This window comes from Peromyscus maniculatus, chromosome 18 (assembly GCF_049852395.1).
Source record: "Peromyscus maniculatus bairdii isolate BWxNUB_F1_BW_parent chromosome 18, HU_Pman_BW_mat_3.1, whole genome shotgun sequence".
NCBI classification, from domain to species: domain Eukaryota; kingdom Metazoa; phylum Chordata; class Mammalia; order Rodentia; family Cricetidae; genus Peromyscus; species Peromyscus maniculatus.
The window spans coordinates 49,242,571-49,270,367 of NC_134869.1; the positions used below are offsets into that span (position 1 = coordinate 49,242,571).

The 27,797-nt window shown below is 47.5% G+C and overlaps 1 protein-coding gene and 1 long non-coding RNA gene across 4 annotated transcripts in view; one reads left to right on the plus strand and one right to left on the minus strand.

Moving 5' to 3' along the window:
* The first annotated feature begins 4,823 nt into the window (after nt 1–4,823).
* Nucleotides 4,824–27,797, plus strand: part of Tbc1d30 (TBC1 domain family member 30) — an 89,155-nt gene continuing 66,181 nt past the window's right edge. Inside the window, exons 1-2 of one of the 2 annotated variants that reach the window (XM_076554176.1) lie at nt 4,824–5,478; nt 9,158–9,322. In XM_076554176.1, coding sequence (XP_076410291.1) covers nt 5,091–5,478; nt 9,158–9,322 — 553 coding nt within the window. In that variant the 5' untranslated portion in view covers nt 4,824–5,090. The remainder of the gene's footprint in view (nt 5,479–9,157; nt 9,323–27,797) is intronic. The other variant, XM_042263113.2, reaches the window with a different exon arrangement.
* Nucleotides 20,148–27,634, minus strand: LOC121823647 (uncharacterized). Of its 2 annotated transcripts, XR_013045610.1 has the most exons (3): nt 27,341–27,634; nt 21,058–21,095; nt 20,148–20,519 (listed from the first exon to the last, which is right to left on the minus strand). It is a non-coding gene; the product is annotated as an uncharacterized LOC121823647 (long non-coding RNA). The 2 variants fall into 2 exon arrangements; XR_013045609.1 differs by lacking the exon at nt 27,341–27,634 and having other exon boundaries at nt 21,058–23,700.

The window sequence follows — 27,797 nt, forward strand, 5'->3', positions numbered from 1 at the left end:
GTTTCTTTGGAGGAGAGAGTGTAGACGAATTTCTAAACAGTCTTATTAAATAAGAAACCACAGAGCCAAATACAGAGGTGCAAGCCGTAGACATCAGAGCAATAGCTGCCAACTAACCTTAGCTTACCACGTCACCGTAGCTTCCCAAGAGAGCCTCTTCCTGTCTAACCTGTGCCTTTATTGCCTTCCTGTTCTGCCTTCTCATTGGCTCTTAACCCAGCCACATCACCTTCTCATCACTGCCTGTCTATGCAGACCTCCAGGTCTCTATGGTTGGTACTGGGATTAAAGGCCTGTGTTACCACGCTTGGCTGTGTCCTTGAACACACAGAGACTCTGCCTGCCATGTGGTCTGATTAAGGGCATGTGCTACCACTGCCTGACTTCTGTTTATGGCTGACTATTTGACCTCTGATTTCCAGGCAAACTTTATTAACATACAAATAAAATGTCACATTTCAGCACAAATAAAATAACACCACAGAGGAGCCTGGTAGACTCCATACAGACATTATTATTTAATGAAAAGTGTATTCTTTTTAAGATTTATTTACCATGTATACAGAATTCTGTCTACATGTATGCCTGCAGGCCAGAAGAGGGCGCCAGATCTCATTACAGATGGTTGTGAGACACCATGTGGTTGCTGGGAATTGAACTCGGGACCTATAGAATAGCCAGTGCTCTTAACCGCTGTCTGAGCCATCTCTCCAGCCCAGAAAGTGTATTCATGTTGTTGGCATTTGAGTGAAAACCGGAAAACATAAAAGGCAGGATACATTTGTCAAAGTCAGGTTCCCCTGTCTCAGTACTTCAGGAGTTTTTAGCTTTTCAAGTGAACACCAACGTGCACCTTATTCGCTGGGCCGCATTCACACTTAATTATGTAAATAGCACTTAAAGTTGCTTCAGTTTGTAATCAGTGGCCTTTTCCCATGGGGCATCATCCTGAGCAGGTCAGGCCTGTGCCTCCCAGACCGTTCTACATCATCCAAACAACACAAGGAAGAAGACAAACTGCTATCAACCTATGTAAACATGTTTATCCTTGTAGGCCTTTAAGGAGACACACGTTAAAAGGAAAAGAGGGCCGTTTTGGATTCTCCATGTTGATAAACATGTGAAGTCCAATTTGCGTGGTAGGAAAATGGGTGTCTTCATGCGCTGCTGTGGAGTGTGAAGGAGCAGAGCCACTCTGGGGAGCTATCCGGGACATGCAGAGAAGGGAATGAGCCAGGTTCCCTGCGACCTGAGATGTGGCTTCCCTCGAGGGGGAACCTGGCTGCACGTAGGCTCATCAACCCAGCCAGTTATGAACTCACCCTCCCGTCAGAAACTCTTGCACACGTCCACAAGGAGGCAAAAATAAAAAGCATCCACAGCAACACTGTGTGCAATAGCAAAACTGGGGAGGATATAAAGTCACTTAGCGGGACAGAGGACAAGACGACATTGCCCTTAGTAGAAACGAATGAAACCCACCAGCCTCAGGGACACAGCCATGTGACCAGATCTCCCTCTCACGATTCTGAGAGTAGGCAAAGAACACCCGAAATCGTGTTGTACATGGCAGAAAAAAAAAGAACTCACCTTTCACCTTAGCCCTCAGGAAGCAGAGGCAGGGCTGATCTCTGTGAATTCGAGGCCAGCCTGGTTTTACATAGCAAGATCCTGTCTCAAAAACAAAACAAAACAAAATCCACTAAACAGATGTATAAATTTTTAGAGTGTTTTTATTTATTCATTGACAATTTCATATTTATAGTGTATCTTGATTTATCTGCTTCCCCCAACATCTCTTTTCTCCGTCCCCCCCCAACTCACCAGTTCTTCCATGTCCACCCTCCCCTCTCCCTCTCCGAAGCTGTCTCTCCCCACTAAGTATAGTTAGTGCTAATTGCTGGGAACTACTGCCGCTGTGGGTTCATGAGTGCAATTGCTGTGTTTAAAAGGCAGTATTTCACAGTGATCCTCTATTGTTTGTTGTTTTTGGCTTTGGGGGGCCCACCACCCAGCTCCCAAATAAATCACACATGGAGGCTTATTCTTAATTACAAACGCCTGGCCTTAGCTTGGCTTGTTTCTTGCCAGCTTTTCTTAACTTTAAATTATTCCGGCTACCTTTTTCCTCTGGGCTTTTTCCTTTTCTTTCTTCTGGATATCTTACTTTCATGCTTACTCTGTGGCTGGCTGTGTGACTGCGTGGCTGGTCCCTGGCATCCTTCTCTCCTTGTTCTATCCTTCCAAATTTCTATTTATTTTCTCTACCTGCCATCCCCACCTATCCTTTCTCCTGCCTTACTATTGGCTGTTCATCTCTTCATTAGACCATCAGGTGTTTTAGACAGGCACAGTAACACAGCTTCACAGAGTTAAACAAATGCAACATAAAAGAATGCAACACATCTTTGCATCATTAAACAAATGTTCCACAGCATAAACAAATGTAACACATCTTAAATTAATATTCTACCACACTCCTCCTCATCTCCAAATTCTCTGGCTTTTGCATTCTTTTCTTCCCTCTTCTGTGATATTTCCTGAGCCTTGGTAGGGTGTGACTGTGTGTTTGTGCATGTGTGGTGTGACATAGATGTCCCATTTAGGACTGAGGGCTTGCGGTCACTTATTTTCAGCACTTTGACCATTTATGAGTCCCTACATGATGCTGCCTGCCGCAGAGAGAAACTTCTCTGGCCAAGACAGAGAGCAGTCCAGATTTATAGAGGGAATTGCTGGGATAGCTGTGTTGAGGTGAAAGATGATGTTCTCAGATCTCTCTGACTTCAGAAGGCCCCATGTACTGCTGTGTGTGGGAGGCCTGGGTGGGAGCCGTTGGCCTGTCACCTCAGGGTTCTTGGGGTTCTGGAGTGTGCAGAGGGGAGGTTGTGAGTCCTTTCTTGGCAGTTCTCTGTACTCCACTATGATTTCCTCTAGTCATAGAATGTGTGAGGCCCTGACTGAAATTCCCGTTATGCAAAGAAGAGACCTGTCTTGTATGTCTTGAAGTCTGTGTAAGATTTGATGGCTTTCAGCCGGGCGGTGGTGGCGCACGCCTTTAATCCCAGCACTCGGGAGGCAGAGGCAGGCGGATCTCTGTGAGTTCGAGGCCAGCCTGGGCTACCAAGTGAGTTCCAGGAAAGGCGCAAAGCTACACAGAGAAACCCTGTCTTGAAAAACCATAAAAAAAAAAAAAAAAAAAAGATTTGATGGCTTTCAAAAGCATTAAAACACCCTTGTCACCCTCCATCCCATCTCTTTAGATTGAGAAATAAGAATCTTCCTCGTGCATAGTAACTGAATTGAAAATGCAGACTGTATGGCGTTCTGAGCACATGATTAATTTTTAAACAGCCAAATTAAAGGGCAAAATTGAGTTCCCATGAGGACAAACTGGTTGGCAATGTTTTGTGTTTCTCTTCTGACTTGGCCAAGGAGGAGTTCTTGAAGGACAACAGTAAAATGCTCACTGCCTGATATTAGAAAGCATCAATTCCAAATACAGTCGTAGCTTTCATCATTTCTCAGGTGTGTATCTGCACTTGTTAAAAAAAATTATCAAAATGTTGAGAGTCTCGTTTAGGCAGTTGTCAATGAGGACTGTGCTAGTTAGCTCTTATAATGCTGTGATACAACACTGATGGAAAGAAACCTGGAGAGGAAAGGGTTTATTTCATCTTACACAGTATGTTCTATCATCAAGAAAATCCAGGGCAAGAGCTCAAAGCAGGAACCTGGAGGCAGAGACGGAGGCAGAGACCACAGAGGAATGCTTCTTGCTAGTTCGACCCCTCTGGCTTATGTTAGGGTCTGGAGAAGTCCCACAAGACATATTATGTATACAGTGTTCTGTCTGCATATACACATGCAGGTCAGAAGAGGGCACCAGATCTCATTACAGATGGTTGTGAGCCACCGTGTGGTTGCTGGGAATTGAACTCAGGAAGAGCAGTCAGTGCTCTTGACCTCTGAGCCATCCCTCCAGCCCAGCAAGAGCCTTTATTATTCAGCATGCTGGGGCCTGCCATCCCACACAAAGGCAAGATGGTAACGACCTGGAGAGTGATGTGGTCAAGGGCAGCATGTTTGTATTCATTCCCAAAGTGTAAGAAGCGTGAACACACAGGAAGCCTGCCACTGTTCTCCAGAAGCTCTGTGGGCTCCTTAGAGGTGCAATTACAGCATTAGACGGAGGAGTATTTACGCCTAATGAGAGGCAGACTCTAATAAAAGTTCAAGGTAGCTTTGTGGCAAGTCATCCAGCCTCACTGCTCCAGGGCCCTCACTGAAAAGCGAGGACATCACAGGGTTAAAGTGACGGTCCATAGGACTACATTTCACAAAGATATCTACGGTGATGGTATCAAAATCCTTCTGAAGTCCTAGTGTGAAGATAAATCTCTGGGGCTGTCCAGAGGGCTCACCAGGCAAAGGCACTTGTCCAACAAGTCTGACAACCCTGAGTTTGATCCCTGGAGCCTGCTTAGAGTTGGAAGGAGGGAACTGAATACACAAAGTTGTCCTCTGACCTCTACTGTTTTGGGATGAGAGTGCACACACTCCATAATAATTTTATTTATCTGTTTATCATTTATCTATCATCTATCTATCTATCTATCTATCTATCATCTATCTATCTATCTATCTATCTATCTATCTATCTATCTATCTATCTATCATCTAAGAAAAAAGATAAATCTCTCATCAACTCGATCTAACCATTAAAACCAGCTCTAGCGAGTTTTATTAGCTCGGTCAACTCAGGAAGGTTTATTAAACCCTCACAGCGTGTCATGGAATTCAGTTGCTCTTAATCCAGGTCTTCTAATGGAGGGAAAGGATTCCCAGCGTCATTAAAACCCTCGTGCACGCCAGATGGGCAGAGTTTTAGGAAGGTTTTCCCGTGCAGCCTCCCGGGACGCTCGGGGGTCAGGTGGGACGGCGGGAGGACCTGGGCGCGGCGCCGGTGGCGGTGAAGCCGGAACCCCGGCCTCCGCCCATTGGTTGGCGTTTGGACCCTTGCCGGGCACTCTGCAGCCCGCGTGGCCGCGCCCTCCCGGAACTGGCGGGGCGTCGTGGCGGTGCGAGCCATGGAGGTCCTTCCCGCGGGTGGGACGCGGGACCCGCTGCGAGCCGAGGAGGAGGAGGAGGTGGCGGCGGTGGTGGCGGGGCACCCGGCGGGCGAGGGCGACGAGGAGCCGCAGCCCCCCGGCCGCACGAGCCGCACGGCGTCCCTGGTGAGCGGGCTGCTCACCGAGCTCTACAGCTGCACAGAGGAGGAGGAGGTGGCGGCCGCAGCCGGCGGGGACCGTGCGTGCCGGGGCCGCCCCCCGCGCAGCGACAGCCTGGATAGCTCCACCGAGACCTCGGGTTCCGACGCCTTCCTGGGCGGCCGCGGCGTGGGCGACTCCCGGGTGCTGCAGGAGCTGCGGCAGCGGCCGAGCCTGCGGCTGCAGATGCAGTACCTGCGGCGGAAAGGTGAGCTCCTGCCCGGCGGTGCCACTTGCCCGCCTGCGCCCTCCCGCCCCCCAGCCTTCCTGCGTTACCGGTCCACTTTGCGCCGTGCGCGCCCCCAGCCCACCTGCCCTCCTGCGCCGCCTGTCCACTTGGGCATTTGTGCCACCTGCCCACCGGCACCGGTTGCCCACCTGTCTCCCCATCTGCGCCACCTGGACGTCGCTGCCCTGTCGCACACCCGGAGAGTGTGGACTCTCTCCCTTCCTCTGACTCCCGGGACCTACGGTCACACTTTGACTAGGTCTATTTCCTAATGCTCAGCCCCTCCTACTCTGCAGGTGTGGCTCAGAGAGCATGGTCTCCCCATCTCCCCCACGCCCCTCAGGTGTCCAAGGCTAGAGGCCACCTAGACTCTAACTTCACCCCAACAGCTGTTAGGACTAGCTTGGAGTTTCTTCCTTGTGTACCAGAAGTTATCTAGAGAACGCCCGGAGAAGAGAGACTTCTAGGGCTTTCCACCCCCACCCCCCCCAACCACCCCCTTTCCCTAGCCAGGCCACTTGGATAGGGTTTAGCTAGGGAGGCAGAATAATTCGATAATGCAGCTCCGCAGCGGAGCGTGAGTTCCCAGCAGCTTTGGTTTAATCTGGGTCTCTGAAAAGGGATTTGAGGGGGGATCCTGAGTGAGCGCTTAGCCTTCACGGTGCATTTAACGGCAGCAACCTTCCACCGACCCGGAGAGTCGAGCTGAGAAATGGCCTTGGTTTCCTCGGAGGAGAGGCTAATTTGATATTTCTTTTGTTATCAGACTCTGAGGCTCACATTCTGGTCGAGAGGATTATTATTATTATTTCTCAAGGATGACCGCTTGTATTTCAGGAATCAGGATTAGTTACAGCTGTCTTTTTTTGCATAGATCTAGGGAAACCTCAATTTACATAATTTAGTAAGGGGTGGGGAACAGAAGGCAATTCACCATCACATTTCTTGCAAGTATTGTCTTGTGCTAAATGACCATGGGAGGGATAAAGAGAATTATACAGTGCTCCTGGACTTGCTGTATCCAGTCTAGCTGGTTCTAGGAAGGGGGAAAAAAAAAAACAACCCAGAAAAGCAATAAATCTGTCTGCTTTCTTCTACCTATGTAAACAGTTCCCAGCTTCCTTTCCCGACTTCCTAGTGACGTCCTCCCACCTCCCCCCAGCTGGCTTCGGTACTTTGGCTGGAGTTGGACCATTTTTTATATATATATAATTATCCAACTGTGCTAAGAACATGTGTTTATGCCCAAACTCTTGCTATAGGGCAATAGTTCAAACACCAGCAGAATCAGTTTTGGAAATTATGAATTGATTTCCTCGTTATAGAGGGCTGGCTCTTTTCACGGTTCACCACCAGGAAGCTTTGGGAACTGCTAGCTTCCTTTTCATAGAGGGAAACTGGCAAGCCAAAGTTTACAGTTTGCAAGTGCACGTCCCATGTGTGACGTGGCCAACCGCTCTACCAATTACTCCCAGGACCTGCAGGGGTCCATTTCTCCAGTTTCACATCTCCTTGCTCACCCAGTTGCCCGTGAATCCTTTCTTTCCTTGTAGTTGACTGTGTTGGGTGAACAAGGCGCCACATAGGGACATATTGTGTCTGTTGATAAACATCATTAGAACACTGTGATTAGACAATCAGGTGATCGATGCCCTTGTTTGCGGAAATAGTGCTCACTGGGTTGATTGTTTTTAGTCTCAAAGCTAGCCAATTTTGTTTTTTGTTTTGTTTTTTGAGACAGGGTTTCTCTGTGTAGTTTTTATGCCTGCCCTGGATCTTGCTCTGTAGACCAGGGTGACCTCCAACTCACAGAGATCCGCCTGGCTCTACCTCCCAAGTGCTGGGATTAAAAGCCTGTACGCCACCGCCACCCAGCCAAAGCTAGCCATTCTAACGTAAGTCTAAGTGCCGTGTTCACTTGAGTTCCACATAATGCAGATAACCCGGGGCATTAGTCTCCTTCTCTCACTGTTGAACACTTGGTTGTTGGATCAACATAGCACCCATCCAGATAGTGTGTGTGTGTGTGTGTCTGTCTGTCTGTCTGTGGTTTCAGGGGCAGTACCAAAATGGCTTCGATAGGAAACTGGACTGTGTGTGGTGAAGGGTTTGAACTTTGGAGTCAGATTCCCTAGTTGACAGGCTGCCACCATTTCTAGCTAGCTTTACGGCCTTTGGGCAAGCTATTTACCTAAGTTAATGTGTGTTAAGTGCTCAGGGAATGTTAGAGATAATTTTCATTATTATAAACCCATTTATCATATAAGGATAAAATTCCTTAGAGAGGAAATTGGTCAATTTTCCAGCTGACCAGTTTCCTCCGTTACTTAGTGGGAAACAGGGAGTTGACACACATTTCTACATGGGGATCCGAACATGTTTCCATAAGCAGTACATAATACAGAGAAATACAAGTTGTAACATCAAAAACGAAGTGGGGTTTTCATATTATCTCATACTATTGTGAGCATTAGTTTTAGGAATGCAGAAGCATTATTATCATTAACTACTACTACGGTTCTTAGTTCTTTGAATTTCTTAAAAGTTATTTTATGCGTTTGGGAGTTTTGCCTACATGTCTGTGCACCATGTGTGTGCCACGCCTGCCGATGTCAGAAGAAGGTGTCAGATCCCCTGGAACTGGAGGTGCAGGTGGTTGTCAGCGCCCAGTGCGCTAGGAGCTGAACCTAGTCCTTTGGGGAGTCAGTGATCTCAACTGCTGAGTCGTCTCTCCAGCCTCAGAATCTGGAATCATTCGATCCTTTTAGAGGAAATACATTTTCTGCCATGTATGGATCATTACTGAGGGAAGGTCTAAAATGAAATTTACCGAGTGGGCCATCAGAAGGCCACCCATTTAAAACAAAACCAGCACAACCACATTCCTCTACATTACAAAACGTGCTGACGTGATTTGCTTTTAACTGACCACTGATAGAGCTGTTTTTAGCTGTTTTCTATTCTTGTGGTCTTGGGATTGGAACAACCAGGACCTTACCCATGATAGGCAAAGCCCCTGCCACTGAGCCCTCTTTTACTTTTTATTTACTTATTTTTGTGTACATGTGTGTCCATACGTGTGTGTCCGTGTGTCCATGTAGCGGTCAGAGGCCAGTGTGCCACCATGACTGCATTTTTATGTGGGTGCTGGGGTTGGTGAGTTTGCATGGTAAGTACTTAACGGTCTCCACAGCACTTACCGTTCTTGAGACCGGATCTTACTTAGGTGTACTTGGCACTTAGGTGCACTTGGCTGGCTTTGAACTTGGGATCCTCCTGCCTCAGCCTCTTGAGTAGGTGGTATTTTAGGCCTGCACCACCAGGCTGGATAGCTGCTAGATTTTCAAGCATGGGAAGGTAAGTGGGCACCTGGAGCTAGTTACAGTAAAAGCAGGCGTCTTTGCTTACATGTTAACATGCGGCATCAAGGATAACATTTACCTTAGAGAGTTTGTCTTATGAGTAGAGTGGGAGATGAATGGTCGTGGCTCACGGGACTGGAATGTCTTAGCGGAACACGTCCGTGTCATCCCGGATGAAAGACTGGAGTGAGTGGATTTAAATGCATTTTCTAGATACGTACCTTCTGACGGGTAGCACACGGGGGCTTGGGGTAGAGCCCTCTCTCAAAGGGTTGATTCTTTTTCTCTCTTGATAGACTCCAGTGAGCTGAAGACAATCCTTCGAGAGCTGAAGTACAGGATTGGCATCCAGTCGGCGAAGTTACTCCGGCAGCTGAAGCAGAAAGACCGACTCCTGCATAAGGTTCAGAAGAACTGCGACATTGTGACAGCCTGCCTGCAGGCTGTGTCACAGAAGAGAAGTAAGTCCTGGGGTCTGGGGTGTCAGTCCGTGCTCTGCCGCTTGCGCTGGTCAGTGAAGCAAGCGGCAGCAGACGACGCTGCTTGCAGTATTTTAAAAAGTTCAGGAACCAACCAAACAATACAGCTCCCTGTTCTTTAAAAACTTAAAATGAATGCTTCATGCCTAATGTTAAATCCTGGTTTTATTATTCACGATTTGAGGTCACCCTTCACTCTGACGATGGTTGCTGTTTATGCTAGCCCGAGTGACTTAAAAGTCACGTCCTTGTTCCCCCATAATCTCTGTGCTCTAATGAGGAGAGTCAACGATTGGCCTGACCCATCAGAGCCACGCACCACCTGCTCTGAAATCCAAGAAGGGCAAAGCATTTGGACAAATGAAACCTGCGTCTTGCATTGCCCACTTTTAACTAAGAGCTGCCTAGCTTGTTAGCTGAATTAGAAAAGTGTGCAGGGACGGGCCCACCGCCATTGTTAGGGGTTGAAACTTCTGAATGAATCTTGTGGCATTCTGTGGTATTCTGCTAACATGTCCCTGTTCTTGTTTTGTCTTCTTCGTTTACACGCAGCGTGGCGGAGAGGGGAGCAGGTATGGCAAACACAGGTGCAAGTTCCCATAAAATGCCTGGGGCAGTGTCTTGGGTGCATGTCAGAGTCGCTTTTTCTTTGGTCATATTTTATATGTAAACAGATCAAAGTTTTTTTTTTTTTTTTTTTTTTTGTCTTAATTCCAAAATTAAGATGTGCCTGTTTTCTTGAAAGCCATTCCAGGGCTTAGTTTTTCAATAATAGCATTAGCAGCCTCAAAATCCCATTTGATGGTGTGTTTTCTGCCTCTTCAATATATTGCTATTTGTTAACCTCACCTTATTCACAGTTTTGACGGAGAGGTTTCATCTGATGGATATAAAGCAGAATGCTGTTCGGTGATCACGGTGGTGGCGTAATGGTCCACACCGAGAGGAATGTGGTTGAGGAGACAGACTTTCCTCTAGTCCTGCAGTTATCTGAAGAGCTAGGGAAGGGTGACAGGAGGGTGTGTGTGCATGGATCTGCATGCTTGTGTGTCCACATAGCGTTGGCATGCATTGTACATAATAGCTTTTCATGGCTCCTGACCGATTCCAATGTGTTCAGTAAACATGATTTCCCCCATATGATATGAAAGATTGGTTTTGATTTTTTTCTTTTAGCTTTGTGTCTGTCTACTTAATTCTTAGCTTTTCTATAAGAAGTGAAAAGCACAAGCTGGTAGAAGCGTGGAGCTCCGATGTGTAGGGAGGACATGAGGGACGAGGTTGGTGGGGCAGAGGAGAGGAGGCGGAGCTTGGTGGACTATTTGTATTAGTCACTGGAGACTGACTAATGGTGGACTTTAGATGTATTTGATTGATAGAAGGACTGACATTTGTGCCTTTTAGACAGATGTGCCCACCAGCACCCAACTCGACTCGTGAGTCTGTGGCTGTATCCTCCCTACGTAGTTTAAATGTATGTCTCTTCAATTCTAGCCAGTTTTTTTTTCTTTTTTCTTTTTTATTCGAGAGACCGTGGGGCTGTCTGGAGCCTTTCCCAACTAGCTGGGTGCCTTCCTGGGTAGTACAAATGCTTTAGAGCTGCAGACTTCACACCCATTGCCTGCTTCCGGCACCTCACACTCTCTCTGCAAAGTCAGCTCACAGCAAACACACTTGGAGCTCTTCAGAACCGAGATCCCACTCTGCCAGTGCTGAACAAACCGCTCTCTCTTCAGTAGTAGCTGGCAACGGCCCATTCAGATACCATGTGTTGACTTGTTTTTATTAAATGTGGAAGTTGGGGCTGGGGAGATGTCTTGGTGGGTAGGAGAAGCTCGTGTGAGGAGTTGGTGAGTTGGGACCCCCCAGAACCCAGGTGAAAACAACTGCGTACACTTCATGGTTTCTTATAAAAGTCTATGGCAGTGACTCCTATAGCTGTGAAGAGATACCATGACCAAAGCATCTTATAAAAGAAAGCATTTGATTGGGGGCTTGCTTACAGTTTCAGGGGATTGGCCTGTGACCATCACGGTGGGGCCCATTGGCAGCAGGCAGGCATGGTGATGAAGCAGTAGCTGAGAGCTTACTTCTGGTCCACAAGTAGGGGAGAGAGAGAGAGACAGAGACAGACAGAGACAGAGACAGAGACAGGGACAGACAGACAGGGCCTGGCATGGGCTTTTGAAATCTCACAGCACACTCCCAGAGACACACCTCCTCCAACAAGGCCACACCTCCTAATCCTTTTTAACCAGTTCCCCAACTGGGGACCAAACATTTAAATATACGAGACCTTGAGGGCCATTCTCATCCAAACCACCACAGACAAGTGTCTCTTCATTTTACAACGGAGGGAGGTAGGAATGAAAAAAAGCACTGTCTGCCGGGTTTGTGGTAGTCCGTCTGTATTCTTAGCTCTCAGGAGGTTGAAGCAGGAGGATCAAGATTGTGAGATCAGCCTGGGCTGCACTGCCAGATTCTAGCTCAAACAAAAACAAAAACGTACAAACGAAACAAACAGGAAAGAGGGTCAGGATCAATTTGTCTTAAAGAAGAAGGTGTTTTCCTTCTGTATCACCTAAGAATATTTTTAATAACCATTTTAATACTAATTAAAAATATCAGCGCAGCTGTGATCATTTATCGAGCGCATGCCTTATGCCCAACTATTGCCTTCCTCTCTTCTGGCAACTCCCTTGGGCACATCATGTTAGAACACGGAGATTCAGCAAGTTTAACCATTTGCCAAAAGCCGCCTTAACTGAGTGAGTGAGAAGGAGCTGGAAGACAGCAGCCTCAAAAGTCCACGTTTCCCACTGACGATCACGAGCGCTCTGATTTCCCCCTTCTGGCTCTGCAATATTGTTGCAGCATCTCCGAGTTTTGTAATGCGCAGGAAACGGAATAATCCCTGGTTTGTGGCCCGCGCTGCTTTAGTTAGTACAGTCTGCACAGGAAGGAAACGCTTATCTCGGCTGAACGATTGGGTCGGACAGACATAGCTTGGCGTGTGGGGAAACCCACTGAACGGCTGTAAGACAATGAGAGGAATGTTGGGTCAGGAGGATCAGGCGTTTGAGGCCAGACTGTTACACATAGTGAGACGCATCTCCAAAGAAAACCCAACACGAAACCTCCTCCAAACTCCAAATAAGCAAACCAAACAAGCCGAAACAGGGGTGCAGGGTCAGTGTTTGTCTGAGAGCGGAAGACATTTCCCTCGTATTTATCTAAGCACGGGCTGTTGAGATATTTGCCCGCGTTGCTTAATCCCCTCTTTCTGAAAGCAGAAGCCATTTCTCGGCGTCACGTGACTTTCTAATCTTGGTAAACGCTAGGTTGGTTGAGCTGTTGGTGAAAGGCTATTCCAAATCAAGTCATAAAACATGGCTGTAACTTTAAAGGTGTGATCAGAGAAAACATGAGCAAAATATGAAAGGATGTGGCCGTATCAAAGCCTTAGCAGTACACACAGGCTTCTCAGAAAGCTGGCAGGCAGCCTTGTCTTAGGAACAAGTCTACTGGAGCATCCCGAGTCTTACTGTTTCTTAGAAATGTCTGCAAGGTACAGGTGCCTTGTCCAATAGGTGAGTGTCCTTTGTGTGTGTGTGTGTGTTTGTGTGCAGGTGTCAGTGTGTGCAGTTGTGTGTACATGTGTGCAGGTGTGTGTGTGTGTATGTATTCTGTGCACACGTATATGTATCTATATGTGAAGGTCAGAGGCCAGTCTTTGGGAGCTGGTTCTCTCGTTCTACTGTATGGGACCAGGGGATTGAACTCAGATGAATAGGTTAGGAGGCAGGAGCCTTTATCCTCGGAGCCGGTGGGCTCTAGACACTGCTTTTCAGACTGTTTTGTTTTGTCACAGCATTGTAATAGTGAACAGTTTTCTTTCGGTCATGGCTTACAGAAGCATGACTAAAAAGGATTTAAATGCCCAAGCAGATTGGCAGACATAATTAAAAGTCCAAGGGTATGCAACAGATACAGACAGCTAACTCAGTCCAGGTACCTGGACGGAATCTTTGCAAATGACGGTCCCTGTTTGCCAATTTGTCCCCCAGCCAGCAGCCCTGCGTGAATGAACAGATCTATTCTTCCAGAGCTCCGGACAGTCCACAGTCCACTGTCCTTGGTCCCTTGGGTCCCCTGCTCACTCGGAATCGAGAAATAGACTCTTTGTATGTGAGAATGTGAGAAACGCTGTAGGAGGAGAATGAAGGATCAGGCGGATCTGCAGCGACCATGATACAGACAGTCTGTTAATTTTGTTGGCGTAGTGGCTGTGTGAGTTTAATTCTGTTGATTACTGACATAATTCAGCACCTGTGAATGATATTATTGGCTGTCCTGACACTCTTTTGTGTGAGGTGCCCATTTCCCTTCATGAACAGTCTGACATATTCTTACAGATTTGATAGAGTTCTTTGTCACATTCACGACTTACAGATGTCTCCCTATCTATCTATCTATCTATCTATCTATCTATCTATCTATCTATCTATCTATCAATCATCTGTCTTTTTGCTCTTACAAATGTCATCAAGTGAGTAACAGTGCTAAGTTCTACTTATCAGCTTTCACAGTCATGCTCACTAGGGCCTTTCATGTGGTTTAATGCTCTATGGCTGATATCTTAAACGTCTCAATTTTTTTTTTTTTTTTTTTTTTGCAGGGTGGGGGTGGCGGTGGCAGGGATGAAGTCTGATGTAAGCCAAGGTGGCTTTGAACTCAAACTCATTATGTAGCTGAAAATGACCTGGAACTTCTTTTAACTTATTAGCTTTTTGAATACTGTAATAATCCGCACACCATACTCACCCCTGGTACCCTCTCCTGTCTCCTTCCTCCAGCCCTGAACCTTTCTTATCACAACTAATCATCCTTTCAACCTCATGGTGAAAAGTGAACGTTTTGTGTGACGCACGTGCGTTAGGGTGGCTTGTGTGAGCCTGGCCATGGGGTTGTTTACTGCAGCACGGGCAGCTTACCCGTGGCCAGGGCACTGAAGAAAATGGTTCCTCCTCCCTCACCATCGCATGCTAATAGCCCCTTAGTGAGGGCTGGGGCCATGTGCTCTTTCTTCCTCCCCCAGCCATGACAAGATGTTGAAGGACCCAACCTTGTGTAGGTCACTGCGGTCATGAGAGCCATGGCTGCGTCATGTCTGGAAGACAGCTTTTACAGCACTCACTCCATCCCATCTTCCAGCTCTTACCTTCTTTCTGTCTCTCCTTTCACAGGAGACATTTCGGGTGAGCAACACTCCCTCCTCCTTCCCTCCCTCCTCTTCTCCCTCTCCCCTCCCTCCTCCCCTCCTCCCCTCCCTCCTCCCCTCCCTCCTCCCCTCCCTCCTCCCCTCCTTCCTCCCTCCCACTCTCCCACTCTCCCTCTTCTCTCACTCACTCTTTACTCACTTCTCTCTCTCTCTCTCTCTCTCTCTCTCTCTCTCTCTCTCTCTCTCTCTCTCTCTCACTCTCACACACACACACACAACACACACACACACACACACACACGCTGACTCCTGGCTCCTGGATATTCTTCCCTGGGTAAAATCTCTCTCCTATGAAAGCATGACTTTTCCTTTCTTTAGACTTGTGCTCTCTGTATATATTCTCAGGCAATGCGTGGTTCTGAAATCCCGAGTAGCAAAATCAAGCCTGGTTGTGGAGGGAGGGGTAAAACCTTTGTCTGAGACAAAAGCTTTCGGAAGATGAACCTCAAGGGGTCTGGGGCCAGGTCTATTGTGGGGTTCCTGGGAGAAGTCACATGGCATCCCTTTGTGGGAGTCAGAAGACAGTTGGAAATGCGTCCTGCAGTGTGTATCAGGCTAATGGTGTAGAGCAGTTACCGATGATCAGCTGGGCCGGGAAGGGCCTGCTCATGTCTGTTTGTTTGTTTTTTGAGACAGGGTTTCTTTCTTTTTTTTTTTTTTTTTGTTTTTTTTTTGTTTTTTGAGACAGGGTTTCTCTGCGTAGCTTTGTGCCTTTCCTGGAGCTCACTTGGTAGCCCAGGCTGGCCTCGAACTCACAGAGATCCGCCTGGCTCTGCCTCCCGAGTGCTGGGATTAAAGGTGTGCGCCGCTGCCACCCGGCTGAGACAGGGTTTCTTGTGTAGCTTTGGAGCCTTTCCTGGAACTCACTCTGTAGACCAGGCTGGCCTTGAACTCAGAGATCTGCCTGTCTCTGCCTCCCGAGTGCTGGGATTAAAGGTGTGCACTACCGCCACCCAGCCCTTCTTTTCCATTGCTAGCACCTAGTAGCCTCGCTTAGTTAGCTCTTGGCAGTAGGTGAGTGCACACTTCTGGGGGTGAGGACGGAAGAGCCAGAGGTTCGGTAGCTCCTTGCAGGATGAAGTAGTTCAGCAATGAATTAGAGCCGGGCATTCTGTCCTTAAGTGTCCTGCAGCAGGTGTGTGGAAGTCAGGACAGTTTTTTTTTTTTTTTTTTTTTTTTGGTTTTTCGAGACAGGGTTTCTCTGTGTAGCTTTGCGCTTTTCCTGGAACTCACTTGGTAGCCCAGGCTGGCCTCGAACTCACAGAGATCCGCCTGCCTCTGCCTCCCAAGTGCTGGGATTAAAGGTGTGCGCCACCACCGCCCGGCAGGACACTGTTCAGGAGTCTCTTTTCTCCGTCCACCTTCACGTTGGTCTTGGGGGGATCAAGCTCCGGTCATCAGGCTTGTGTGGCAAGTTTCCACTCATCTCACTAGCCCGGTGCAATCCGTTTTCTTACCGTTCTAAATGGATTATCTATTACCTAGAGACCGAAACGGTGGTTGGGAAACAGCAGTGTGGAGACTACGTGTCCTACTCTGTTGCTGTGACAAACACCCTGGCCAAAAGCAGCTTGGGGAGGAGAGGGTTTATTTCCTGTTACAGCTCATAGACCGCCACGAAGGAATTTGGGACAGGAAGTCAAGGCAGGAGCTGAGGCAGAGGCCAAGGAGGGGCACTGCTCACTGGCTTGCTCCCCCATGTCTTCCTCAGCCTGATTTTGTTGTTGTTGTTTGTTCCAGATGAGGTCTCATGCAGCCCTGGCTGTCCTGGATCTCACTCTGTAGACCAGAGGGTCCTCGAACTCACAGAGATTCCCCTGACTCTGCCTCTCAAGTGCTGGGATTAAAGGCCTGCGCCACCATGACCGACTCAGCCTGCTTTCTTATTTAACTCAGGATCACCTGCCCAGGGGTGGGCATCACTCACAGGGAACTCTATTGTAGACAAATTTCTAAACAGTCTTATTAAATAAGAAACACAGAGCCAGATACAGAGTTAAAAGCCCAAGAGATCAGAGCACTAGTGAATAGCCAAGACTCCCTTATCTTACCACTCGCTGCCGTCCTTCCCCTGAGAGAGAGACTTTCTTCCTGTCTGACTTGTCTTTTTATTGCCTTTCTGTTCTGCCTTCTCATTGACTCTAAGCCCAGCCACATGACTTCCTCGTCACTGCCTGTCTATACAGATCTCCAGGTCTCTATGGTTGGTACTGGGATTAAAGGTTCGTGTCACCAAGCTTGGCTGTGTCCTTGACCACACAGTGACTCTGCCTGCCATGTGATCGGATTAAGGGCATGGACTACCAACATCTGACTTCTGTTCCTGGCTCGCTAATGACCTCTGATCTCCAGGCAAACTTTATTGATTAACATACAAATAAAATCACATTTCAGCACAATTAAAATATCACCACACTCTATCTTCCCACATTGATCATTCATCAAGACATTGATGCCCTTACAGACTCACCTACCAGCCATCTGATAGAGGCATTTTCTTAACTGCGGATCCTCCCCCCGGATTACTCCAGCCTATGTCAAATGGATAAAAACCCAAACCAACAAACCCAATCAGGACACCAGTGATACAGTGGGGAAGACACTTTCAAAGAGGCTGTAACAGAGTCCTCTCTCGGGGGTCTGGGAATCCTTGCCTGTCTGTTCATATTAACCGTGGGCTCACTGGAAGGGTTAACTGACTGAGCATCTCTGGAGGTGATCTGCTGGAACTCCAACACCAGCACCGTCAAGCCCTTCCCTTGGGGCTGGAGAGGTTCCCCAGGGCAGAGTCTTCTGACCATCCAATTGAGCGTTGAAGGTTTGGCGGTTGGATATTGTGCATCTGGCCTTCTGGATGCATTTGCTCATTGAGTGCTTTGCTTTAGGTGAGGTCCTCTGTCTTAGGGTTTTTATATTGCTGTGAAGAGACACCATGACCATGGCAACTCTTGTAAAGAGGACATTTAATCGAGGGGCTCACTTTCAGTCCAGAGGTTCAGTCCATTATCATGGGAGCATGCAGGCAGACATGGTGCTGGAGCTGAGAACCCCGTATCTTGCAGGCAACAGGAAGTCAACTGAGACACAGAGCAGTATCCTTAGCATAGGAAATCTTAAAGCCTGCCCCCACAGTGACACACTTCCTCCAACTAGGCCACACCCACTCCAAGCAAGCCATACCTCTTAATAGTGCCACTCCCTATGAGATGATGGGGGCCAATGGCATTCCAACTACTATAGGCAGGAAATGAGATGAAGACAGGAGATAGAGGATGAGGGGGAAGGGGAAGGGAGCAAGAGAGAGGGGGCAGGGGTATTTGTCCCAGAGGACAAAGGACTGCCTCTGGATAGAGAGGAGGCAGACGTGGCCTGTAGGAAAATGGCGGTTTATAAAGGTAAAAGGGGAAACTCTGTGTTAGGATGAGGTGTTTATTTTTTTAATTGGGAATGTTAATTAGGTGAGCCAAAGGGGGCTTCTGATTGCTGGACTTCAATACTTTGATAGCTGGACCTTGGTCGTCAGCCTCAGGAGGAGGAAGTGGCCAAATAAGGAATGGACCTTCAGATAAATGTAATCTAACAGTTTTTATTTAGCAAGGCAGAGGGAATAGGGGAGAAGGGCAAAGCCTGCCAGAGCCATGTTTGGGATGCTCAGGCTGGCTAGAGTCCATTCAGGGATTTTTACCCCATCAGCAAGCAAGCAACTAGTTCTGCAGTGGACAGCAGCTGCATGCCTTTTGATTCACCTGGATTCTGACACTATGTATGTGGACCAAGGTACCCCCACTTCAGAATATCTCCCGGGTTGTCTCACTTATGCTTATGATGCAATGGTTAGACCCAGTTTTCCTACAGTCCACTGCTTACGTTACTTAGAGCAGCAGCTCACAGAACTCAGGGCAACAGCCCACCTCATCAAGGCCACCGATGCCTGGCTGATGAGATGTCCCTCATCAAGTCAAGCGATGCCTGACTTAAGACAGGGGGAGAGATCCAGGGCCCCCATGCTCTCTCTGGGCTAGCCATATTCCAGGAAGCACACGCGCCCATCTATCTTGAAGCTTTCTGGACTGTTTTAAATTTTTCTGGAGATCTCATTGCATACAGATAATTAAGCATGGGAAACCGTGTAGAAACCTGATTGGGGGAAGCGGTGTGGTTTAGTGCTAATATTCTGGGTGAGCAGGGACCCAGTCTGTGTAGCACACCTTCCTCTGGGGTGTGCTTAGTGCTCCGAGATAGAAAGGCAGGACAAGATCAGTTCATCTTTTTAGTTCTGGCCCCGAGGAGACAGAGGAGCAGGTTAAAGGGTCGGGGAGCAGGAACCATGGATGAGACTGAGGTTTACATGGCTTAAAATGCTTCAACATTATAACAAACTTTCTTACCCCTTGACGGCCCTGAAGCGGCCCCAGAAACCCAGGGCACGTCAACCACATCGTTCTGGTCACTTAGTAGATCATGAGGGCTGTGGAAGTTATGACTCAAGATCTGTGGAGAAAATAGAAAATGGGTATCTCAGAGTATCGGAGTCCTTGTCTCCAGCCTGTGTGGGAGCAGACACTGCCCAGCCTGAGGAGAGAGGGCGGGAAGTAGGGAACCAGATCTTCAGGGGATTGATATCACCCCACAGCCCCATTCTCCGCTCTGTGCTTCCTGGCTGCCAGTCTAGAGTCGTGTGGACCGTGGTGTGACCTAGGTGGCCTTTTAGTCTTCCTCTGTCAGTTTAAGATTTGACCTTCTGGCATGGTGGTGCCCATTTATATTTGCCAGTGTGCTTTTACGGCTTCGAATCCTGCCACCGTTGTCTGCTCCTTTCCCGTATTCCTTGTGGGTTATGAGTTTAGAAATCCCCTTTACTGTATTTTTAGTGTGATTTTCTTTCCCTGGAGACTAGAATTGGATGCATTCTTTCCCCATCTGCCATTGTAACCCAGATGTACTGTGCACTCGTGTGTGTGTGTGTGTGTGTGTGTGTGTGTGTGTGTGTGTGTGTGTAAGCTTGTTTGGTTGATGTATGAAAGGAAAATAACATTCAGGCTAAAGGAGATTTTCCTTACATTTGAAATTTGAAGGTGGATTTTACCTCCAACTTGTTAATAATGAACAGTTTGAAGTATGTTTCTAGCATCTGATTAGCCTGTGGTCTTCCTTGACTAGATGAAAGAAATAATTTTTTTAATGAAGCAGAACTGGAGATTATTGCAAGAGATTTTAATATAGATTTTTTAAAGCCTGAAGATTAGGAGAAAAAGGTGCTTGGGAAAAACTATGACACACTTGTTTTTTGATTTGTCTGAGACAGGGTCTCATTATGTAGCTCTGGCTGTCCTGGATTTTGCCTCATAGACCAGGCTGCAGGAACTCAGAGAGATCTGCCTGCCTCTGCTTCGTGAATGCTGGGATTAAAGGTGTGGGCCACCCTGTCTGGATATATACATGTTTAAACTTGTATATTTTAATAGCAATTTCCCTTCACCAAGAGAAAAAATAAAAGACAACATTTGAGCATGTTATAGCTAAGAATTATGCTTCCACTTTTCAAAGTTTATTCCCAGGTAACTGAAAGCTCACATAAATGTTTGAACATGCTATAAGACCCTGTGAGCTTCTAATTTCTGAGGGATCCCCGTGGCTTTGAGACAGTTGATACATCTTCCTATGACCTCATTTAAAAAGGACCAGGGTTTTAGGGAAAATGTTTCTAGGTCTTGGTTGTGATAATTTAGAGGTAAAGGAGAATTCAATGTGATTTCTCTTCACCCACAAGCTCTGGTTGAACATAGTGGGGCCTGAAGGTCAGAAGGTCGCAGCTCTCAGCCGGTTGGGGTCAGAATCCCGACTCCTCCGTTGATGCCGTCATTATCAAGCCCTTCCAGCAGGGGGAGCACTCCTCAGCTGTGATAAGAAAGGCATTGAAGTTTATATTATGTGTGCTGCCTGATCCCAGGGGGGTAAGACAGACTATAAAACTAAAACTGATATGATCTGGAACAGAGTTTATGATAGACCAAGGGAGTCCTTTTTAAAATCATCTTCTGTATATATTGTTATTATTTTTGCATTTGGTTATGATAGACTACCACGAGTGGAATAGTTCAGTTCCTTTTGTGTCAAAAGGAACATTGCCATTCAAATGGCTTTTCTAGACCATATGTATTAAAATGTCACTCATTCCCTCAACAGATATTCACATGCATTTGCGATTTGCCAGACCTGATTACAGACACTGGGGGTAGGGCAGTAAGCAACATGTCCAAGATTAATAACCCCACAATCCCAAGTGCCTTTTACCCTGAGTATAAATTTAGCACGGATTTGAATACTCTTCCCCAAAGGGTAGGTGGTGGTTTTGTACAACAGTGCGCTGCATTTTTCTTGTGTTGGGCATTGAGTCTACAGCAGAATATCAATGTAACGCACGCTGAATGCTTACCTGGAGGGATTTTAATATAGATCTTCAAATTCCATTCTCTGCAGAGGAGATTATTGCAGTGTTCCAAGTTTTTGATGTTTTGATTGAAGTCATTTGGGAATTAAAAAAAAAAAAAGATACCAATGCTTAGTTCCCACTTCCCAGCATTCAGATTTAATTGACATGAGTTGCCACATTGATTTTTACGCTCCCCAAGCTTTTCTTATAGACAGAAAAGTTTGGAAACCAGCAAACTATCCCCCACATTGACAGGCCCCCAAAGAGAAGGATCAGGGCTTATTCTCTTTTAATCCCCCCCTCGTTTGGAGATAGTGTCTCACTATAAATCCTCAGCTGAGTCCTGGTTTTGTGACCTTGTGCAGTGTACCTGACCTGGCAGTGATCGATAATGATCCATTGCTTGTTAGCACCATCACACTTAAGTTGCACACACGGATCAGTTGTCCTGGTGTCCCCTGGCCAAGCCCCAACCTGTATGTTTCCTCACGTCTCTAGCATGTTGTGTGCGCACCTCCTGCTGACGGTGACTGGAGAGACAGACCCCCTGAGCCCTCCTTAGAGGTGCGACAGCTGATGTAACTGACGGAGTTGGTGTTGCTGGCAGGTCCTCTTTTATTTCTCTAGCCCACACCCCTACCCCTGCTCCGTGTTTACATCCCGTTCTGTGTTCTTACTTCGTGTTTTAATAGAGAAAATATAAGCAACCAAAAGAGTTCTGTAAGACAGGTGTCGTGGGGGTACACCCGTAACCCAGCGCCTGGGAGGCCGGAGCAGGGAGATAGTACATTCAAGCCTGGCCTGAGCTATGTAGCGGGACCTATCTGGAAAGAAACAAGCGAGGTAGAATGTCCTCACACTCCTGCCTCGAATGGGCAGGCTCTCCTCCTGTGACTTAGGATAAACCAGTCACATCCTTGTGCATATTGTATCCATCATCTCTTCCTATTCAGGGAATCACCACTCTTTTTTTAATTTTTTTTTTTTACCCTGCTTGCTTTTCTCAGTTTTCTATCTCTATTGAATCATTCAAATTGATTTTATCTTTAATTAAAACTAACACTTAAATTGTCCTCGGATGTTAGACTACTATTCCACTTTCCTACGATTCTCTTAATTTGCAAGGTTGACTCTGTGGATCTCAGGAATGTTTCGGAGTCAAACTGAAAGTATTTTGAAATGTGAAATGTGATAATGTGATATATATATATATTCGAGGAAGTCCTGTGCTGGACACTGAGGGCAAACAGAAAGACACAGTACTTGTATTCATTGTTTCTCCCACTGCTCTGACCAAATCCCCGAGAACAGGCAACTTAAGGGGAGAGAGGTTTATTTTGGCTTGTGGTTGGAAGGGATACAGTCCATCCTGGCAGGGAAGGCGTGGTAGTGGGCGGTTCAGACAAACAGGAACCAGAGAAAGGAGGTGATGCACTCAGCTGACTGTCTATTTCTTATTCAGTATGGGAGCCAGGCCTCTGTGATGGTGCTCTCACATCCATGGTGAATCTTCCCTCAGTTAAGGCTCTCTGGAAATGTCCTTAAAGACATGCCCAAAGGTATACTCTCCGAGGTGAGTCCACTCAAGTTGACATCACGGAATCCTTAGTGAGTGTCTCGGAAAATAAAGATTCAGAGAAGCAAATAAAAAATTATAATTACTGTCCCTACCACAGTCCTGGTATGTTAGAATTAATTTTAGACAACTTCCATTTTCATAGAGTCTATGAGTGTAATCTAAAGTCTTTGGAGTCTGTTCTTCTCATATGGGCTGACGCGCCAGTAAGACTCCCAATGTTTCAAGGTAAAACTGTGCACTTTTATGGAACTTCGGGACAATGCTTAGGAGAGGGGGCTACCTAAACAGGGGACTTTCAGGCAATCCAGGGGTATTGATCATCTTTAGAGAGGGACGTAGTCTGCACACCTTCCTAGTGCTCAAACGTGAGGGATTTGCTGAATTGTCAGAGTCCTCTGGAGCAGTGGATGGCATGATGGAGTGAGTCCACATCATCTCTGCACAGTTCCTCTTCTTGATCTTCTCCCCTAGGAACACTCTTCAGGCCACAGGGCAGGCATGCCCCAGTGCCCGCCAGGCCAGAGGCTGGCGTCAGGTAGATTCCCCAAGAGCAGGCGTGGAGAAAGTTGAGTGAGGCGAGGGAGAGGGTCCTGATGGCCACGAGGAAGGACGTGAGTTGAGAACGTGGACTCTGGAGCCATCTCACCTGGGTGTGAGTCCCTGTTTTGCCTCTGTCCAGCTGTGTGATCTCGGGAGCGTTCTGCAGTCCCTCTGTGTTCAGTTTTCTTCGCCGGTAGCTGAGGGTGATGGTGATCCTTCGTGGGGTCGTTCTGAAAATTAAGCCAGTGAACATGCACAGCGTTCGGCCCACGGCCTGGCTGCGTTCACCCGGCTATTCATTCAGCTACACAGAGACACAGAGACAGCCTTTCCCGCCAGCGCTTGTACACTTGAGTTTTGAGGCAATTCTGAATGTTTCTGGGGCTTCTAAACTTTAAAAATAATCAATGAGGTTCAGTTATTTGAGGAACAGACGTTGAATGATCCTGATTAGGGATTTCATAATTTTTTTTATAGCTTTCTGGAAAGGATCACATAACCTTTTCCAACAATATGCAAGATCAGTCCTCCTTATGTGCTTTATTTGAGAATGGTTATAAACGTATTTTTGGATTCATGTTATATGTGAAAGCAGACTCTGTGTGAACAAAGGGCAGTGGGGGCAAAGGTCAAATCCTCAAAACTCATGAAGCATGAGAGGGTATTAGAAAGGAATAGAATTGGAAACTGAGGACGGTGTTCACTCTATAATCTCACCATGTGGGAGGCTGAGGCAGGAGGATTATAGTGAGTTTAGGCCAGCCTGGGCTACAGAGTGAGTTCCAGGCAAGCCCAGACTGCAGCATGATTCCACTCTCCTCCAAAGAAGTCGGATTAGAAGAGAATAACAGAAGTGTTATTGGCCCGTGTGGGGCAATGGGAGCCACATACTCCAGGCAGAGGAAAGAGTCCGAGCATTGTGTGAGCACCGGGTGATCTCGATGCCCCTGGTCGTCTTATCACTGGATAGAGAGGGGGACTTGGCAGTTGCAGTTGGGCTTGAGGTTGTTTGGTGGTGACAGCGTGGATTTCTGTGTTTCAGAGGCCATTTTGGCAGGAGTGAGGACAGGCTGGAGAGGATGAGTGAGCTCAGAGAGGAGGCCAGTGTGACAGACATCTAGGAATCCGAGGAAGAGAGTCCTGGGAATGAGGAAAGACAAGATGCTAAGGGGGGGGTGACTTTATAGGTCTAGAGATGGGGGTTACAGGATGATGAAGTCAGAGGGACCCAGGGTTTGGGTAAGGTGTGTGAGGCACCCGAGGCTGCCACTGGGAACCAGAAGTCGAGTCGGAAGAGATGCATTTTAACATCTATGGAACAGTTCTTAAGAACACATGGCCATGTACACACACACACACACACACACACACACACACACACACACACACACACACACATTCAGAGAGACAGAGAGGGGGAGGGAGGGAGAGAGAGAGAGGTCAAATAGAGCAAGGACTGAAAGGGCATGGACTTTTGAGTGTGTGTGTGTGTGTGTGTGTGTGTGTGTGAGAGAGAGAGAGAGAGAGAGAGAGAGAGAGAGACAGACAGACAGACAGACAGACAGACAGACAGACAGAGAGACAGAGTCTCTCTACATACCCCTGACTGTCTCGGAACTCACTATGCATGTGGACCAGGCTGGCCTCGAACTCACAGAGATCCGCCTGCCTCTGCCTTTCTAGCGCTGGCATTAAAGACGTGTGTCAGCTGTGCTCGGTGGACTTTGGCTTTTTTGCAAATGCATTCCGGGTGCACGAAGAGAACGCGTTGCACTCCATCACAGAGTGTTGCCGTCCTTTCAGGGTGTTTTGCTGATGCACTGGACTGAGCATTAGGCTCTTCCTGCCTTCCTGGATTCCTTTCCTGGTTGGCTGGGACCCCTGTACCTTCTCCTGGACCCCAGTGTTGCTATGCTTACTTCTGTAGAGTGCCAGCAATGCTTTATGTCTGCTCCTGTATACATGTGTGTTCTCTCTTCTTACACATAGCGGGGGAGGAGGCTGCATCTGTCCCCTTTCCCCCTTAGCATTTGTTACATGAAGAGTGTGCCAGTAGCGGGACTCTGAATGTGTATCACACGGACGGACAGGTAGGATGGTCAGGAGGCGGGACCAGAGTTACCTTGGGTGTGCATGTGTGCGTGCAATGTCGTGAAAGTAACACGCATCAGGGCAGGCCCGGGGCTTAGGGACGGCACTATGCCTGGCACTGGCGCTTTGGCAAGTGGGGGAGGGGAAGGGATGGGCTGTGAAGGAACAGCATGAGGCTTCTGCTGAGATGCAGACTTGGTAGTTTATACTCGTGCTTGAGTTTTGTGGACTTTGATGCCCTAGAATTTTCAAGCTCATGGGAGCTACTTGGAATTCATCTTGTGCGTTTTAAAGATTTATATTTTTTACTTCTTTTTTTAAAAAGATTTATTTATTTATTTATTTATTTATTTATTTATTTATTTATTATTTATGTATGCAGTGTTCTACTTGCATGTGTCCTTGCAGGCCAGAAGAGGGCACCAGATCTCATTACGGATGGTTGTGAGCCACTATGTGGTTGCTGGGAATTGAACTCAGGACCTCTGGAAGAGCAGCCAGTGCTCTTAACCTCTGAGCCATCCCTCCTTTACTTCTAAATGTGTGTAGGTCTGTGTGGGCATGAACAACAGTGCCAGTGCCTGTGGAGGCCAGAGGTATGGAACGCTCTAGAGCTGGGGTTTGAGTCCGTTGCGAACCGCCTTTCTTGGGTGCTGAGAACCGAGCTCAGGGCCTCTGAAAGAGCGGTATGTGCTCATGACTACTGAGCCTCTCTTCAGGAACAACTTACTGTTGCATATCGGACATCAGTGTGTATCAAATGCTTTCTTAGGTGGATTTAAAGCCATTGGAGGTATTGATATAATCTAATAAACATTTATGACAATGTCAATCTTTACATGTGGGTGGGGAGAAGCAAAGAAAGAATCGTTTTCTGAGGCAGCAGAATAGCAAGAACAGGTCAGTTGGGGATGTACGGTTTGCAGAGCATCTTTCTTACACCGTGGTGGCTTTATGCCGAGTGCGAGCCTGACCCAGTCTCTCTCCCCAGTGGTAGGAGGTAGTGTTGTATTTTGTTTTTTGTTTTTTTTTCCTTTGGTTTTCCGAGTCAGGGTTTCTCTGTGCAGCTTTGCGCCTTTCCTGGAACTCACTTGGTAGCCCAGGCTGGCCTTGAACTCACAGAGATCCGCCTGGCTCTGCCTCCCGAGTGCTGGGATTAAAGGCGTGTGCCACCACCGCCGGGCAGTTTTTTGTTTTAAAATCTGAGTTCTTTGCATTTTTGCTACTGACATTTTACTTTCAACAAAGGATTTGCTGCTGAAGAATAATGTCATTTTTTCCCCCCTGGTAATGGTACGAGCAAGTAGCTAGCTATTCATAATGGACTATATATAGAGATCTATTTTGATGTTGTGTATTGGAAAAGAAGAGTTTCTGATGTATTCCATACCTACCTGACTTAAATTTCTTCTGTGTATGCTTGCATGTATTTGGGTGCATGTATGCCATTTCTTAGGAGTTATGCAGCTTGTCTTTAATTAATTAATTTAATTACTCTCTCTCTCTCTCTCTCTCTCTCTCTCTCTCTCTCTCTCTCTCTCTGTTTTTCAAGACAGGGTTTCTCTGTGTAGCCCTGGCTGTCCTGGAACTCACTCTGTAGCCCAGGCTGGCCTTGAACTCGGAGATTCACCTGCCTCTGCCTCCTGAGTGCTGGGATTAAAGGTGTGTGAGACAGGGTCTCTTGATGACCTAGAACTCACTGAATTGGATAGGCTATCTGGCCAGCAAACATCTCTCTAGTGCTGGGATTCCATGTATACACCGACATGTTTGGCTTTGTTCTGGGGACCCAGCTCAGGTCTTGGGGACCCCAGCTTGGGTCTTATGATTGTGCTTCAAGTACTTTACACCACGTCAGCTATCTCCATAGGCTCCCCCACCCCACCCCATTTCCTCTGTCCAGTGTTGCCTTTTCAACACATTGGCAGAAGAGGGCTCATTCAGGATGTAGCAGTAAAGTGTTCTGGTCACGGGTGGGAGTTGCTGTAGATGTGCAACGTGGTTTCACTGTGGGCCTCTCTGGGTCTTTCAGGTCAAGGGGATAGGGAAGGTCACCTCCCATTTTGCCGACACTACCTGCTGTCGCCAGTAGAGGGCGCCAGTTCCTTCCCTTGGCCAGTAGAGGGCGAGCCAGTTCCTTCCCTTGGCCAGTAGAGGGCGAGCCAGTTCCTTCCCTTGGTCGGTAGAGGGCGAGCCAGTTCCTTCCCTTGGTCGGTAGAGGGCGAGCCAGTTCCTTCCCTTGGCCAGTAGAGGGCGAGCCAGTTCCTTCCCTTGGTCGGTAGAGGGCGAGCCAGTTCCTTCCCTTGGCCAGTAGAGGGCGAGCCAGTTCCTTCCCTTGGCCAGTAGAGGGCGAGCCAGTTCCGCCCCTTGGTCAGTGACTTGGGATTCATCCCATCCCCCGTTCCCTCTGTTTCTCTCTAGTTCCCAGCAGTTTTCCCACTTACTGGATCACTAAGATCCTAGACCCAGTTGTGTAAACTTTAAACAGCAGCAGGAAAGTGGTGCAGCATGATTTCTTCGCCCCCCCCCCCCC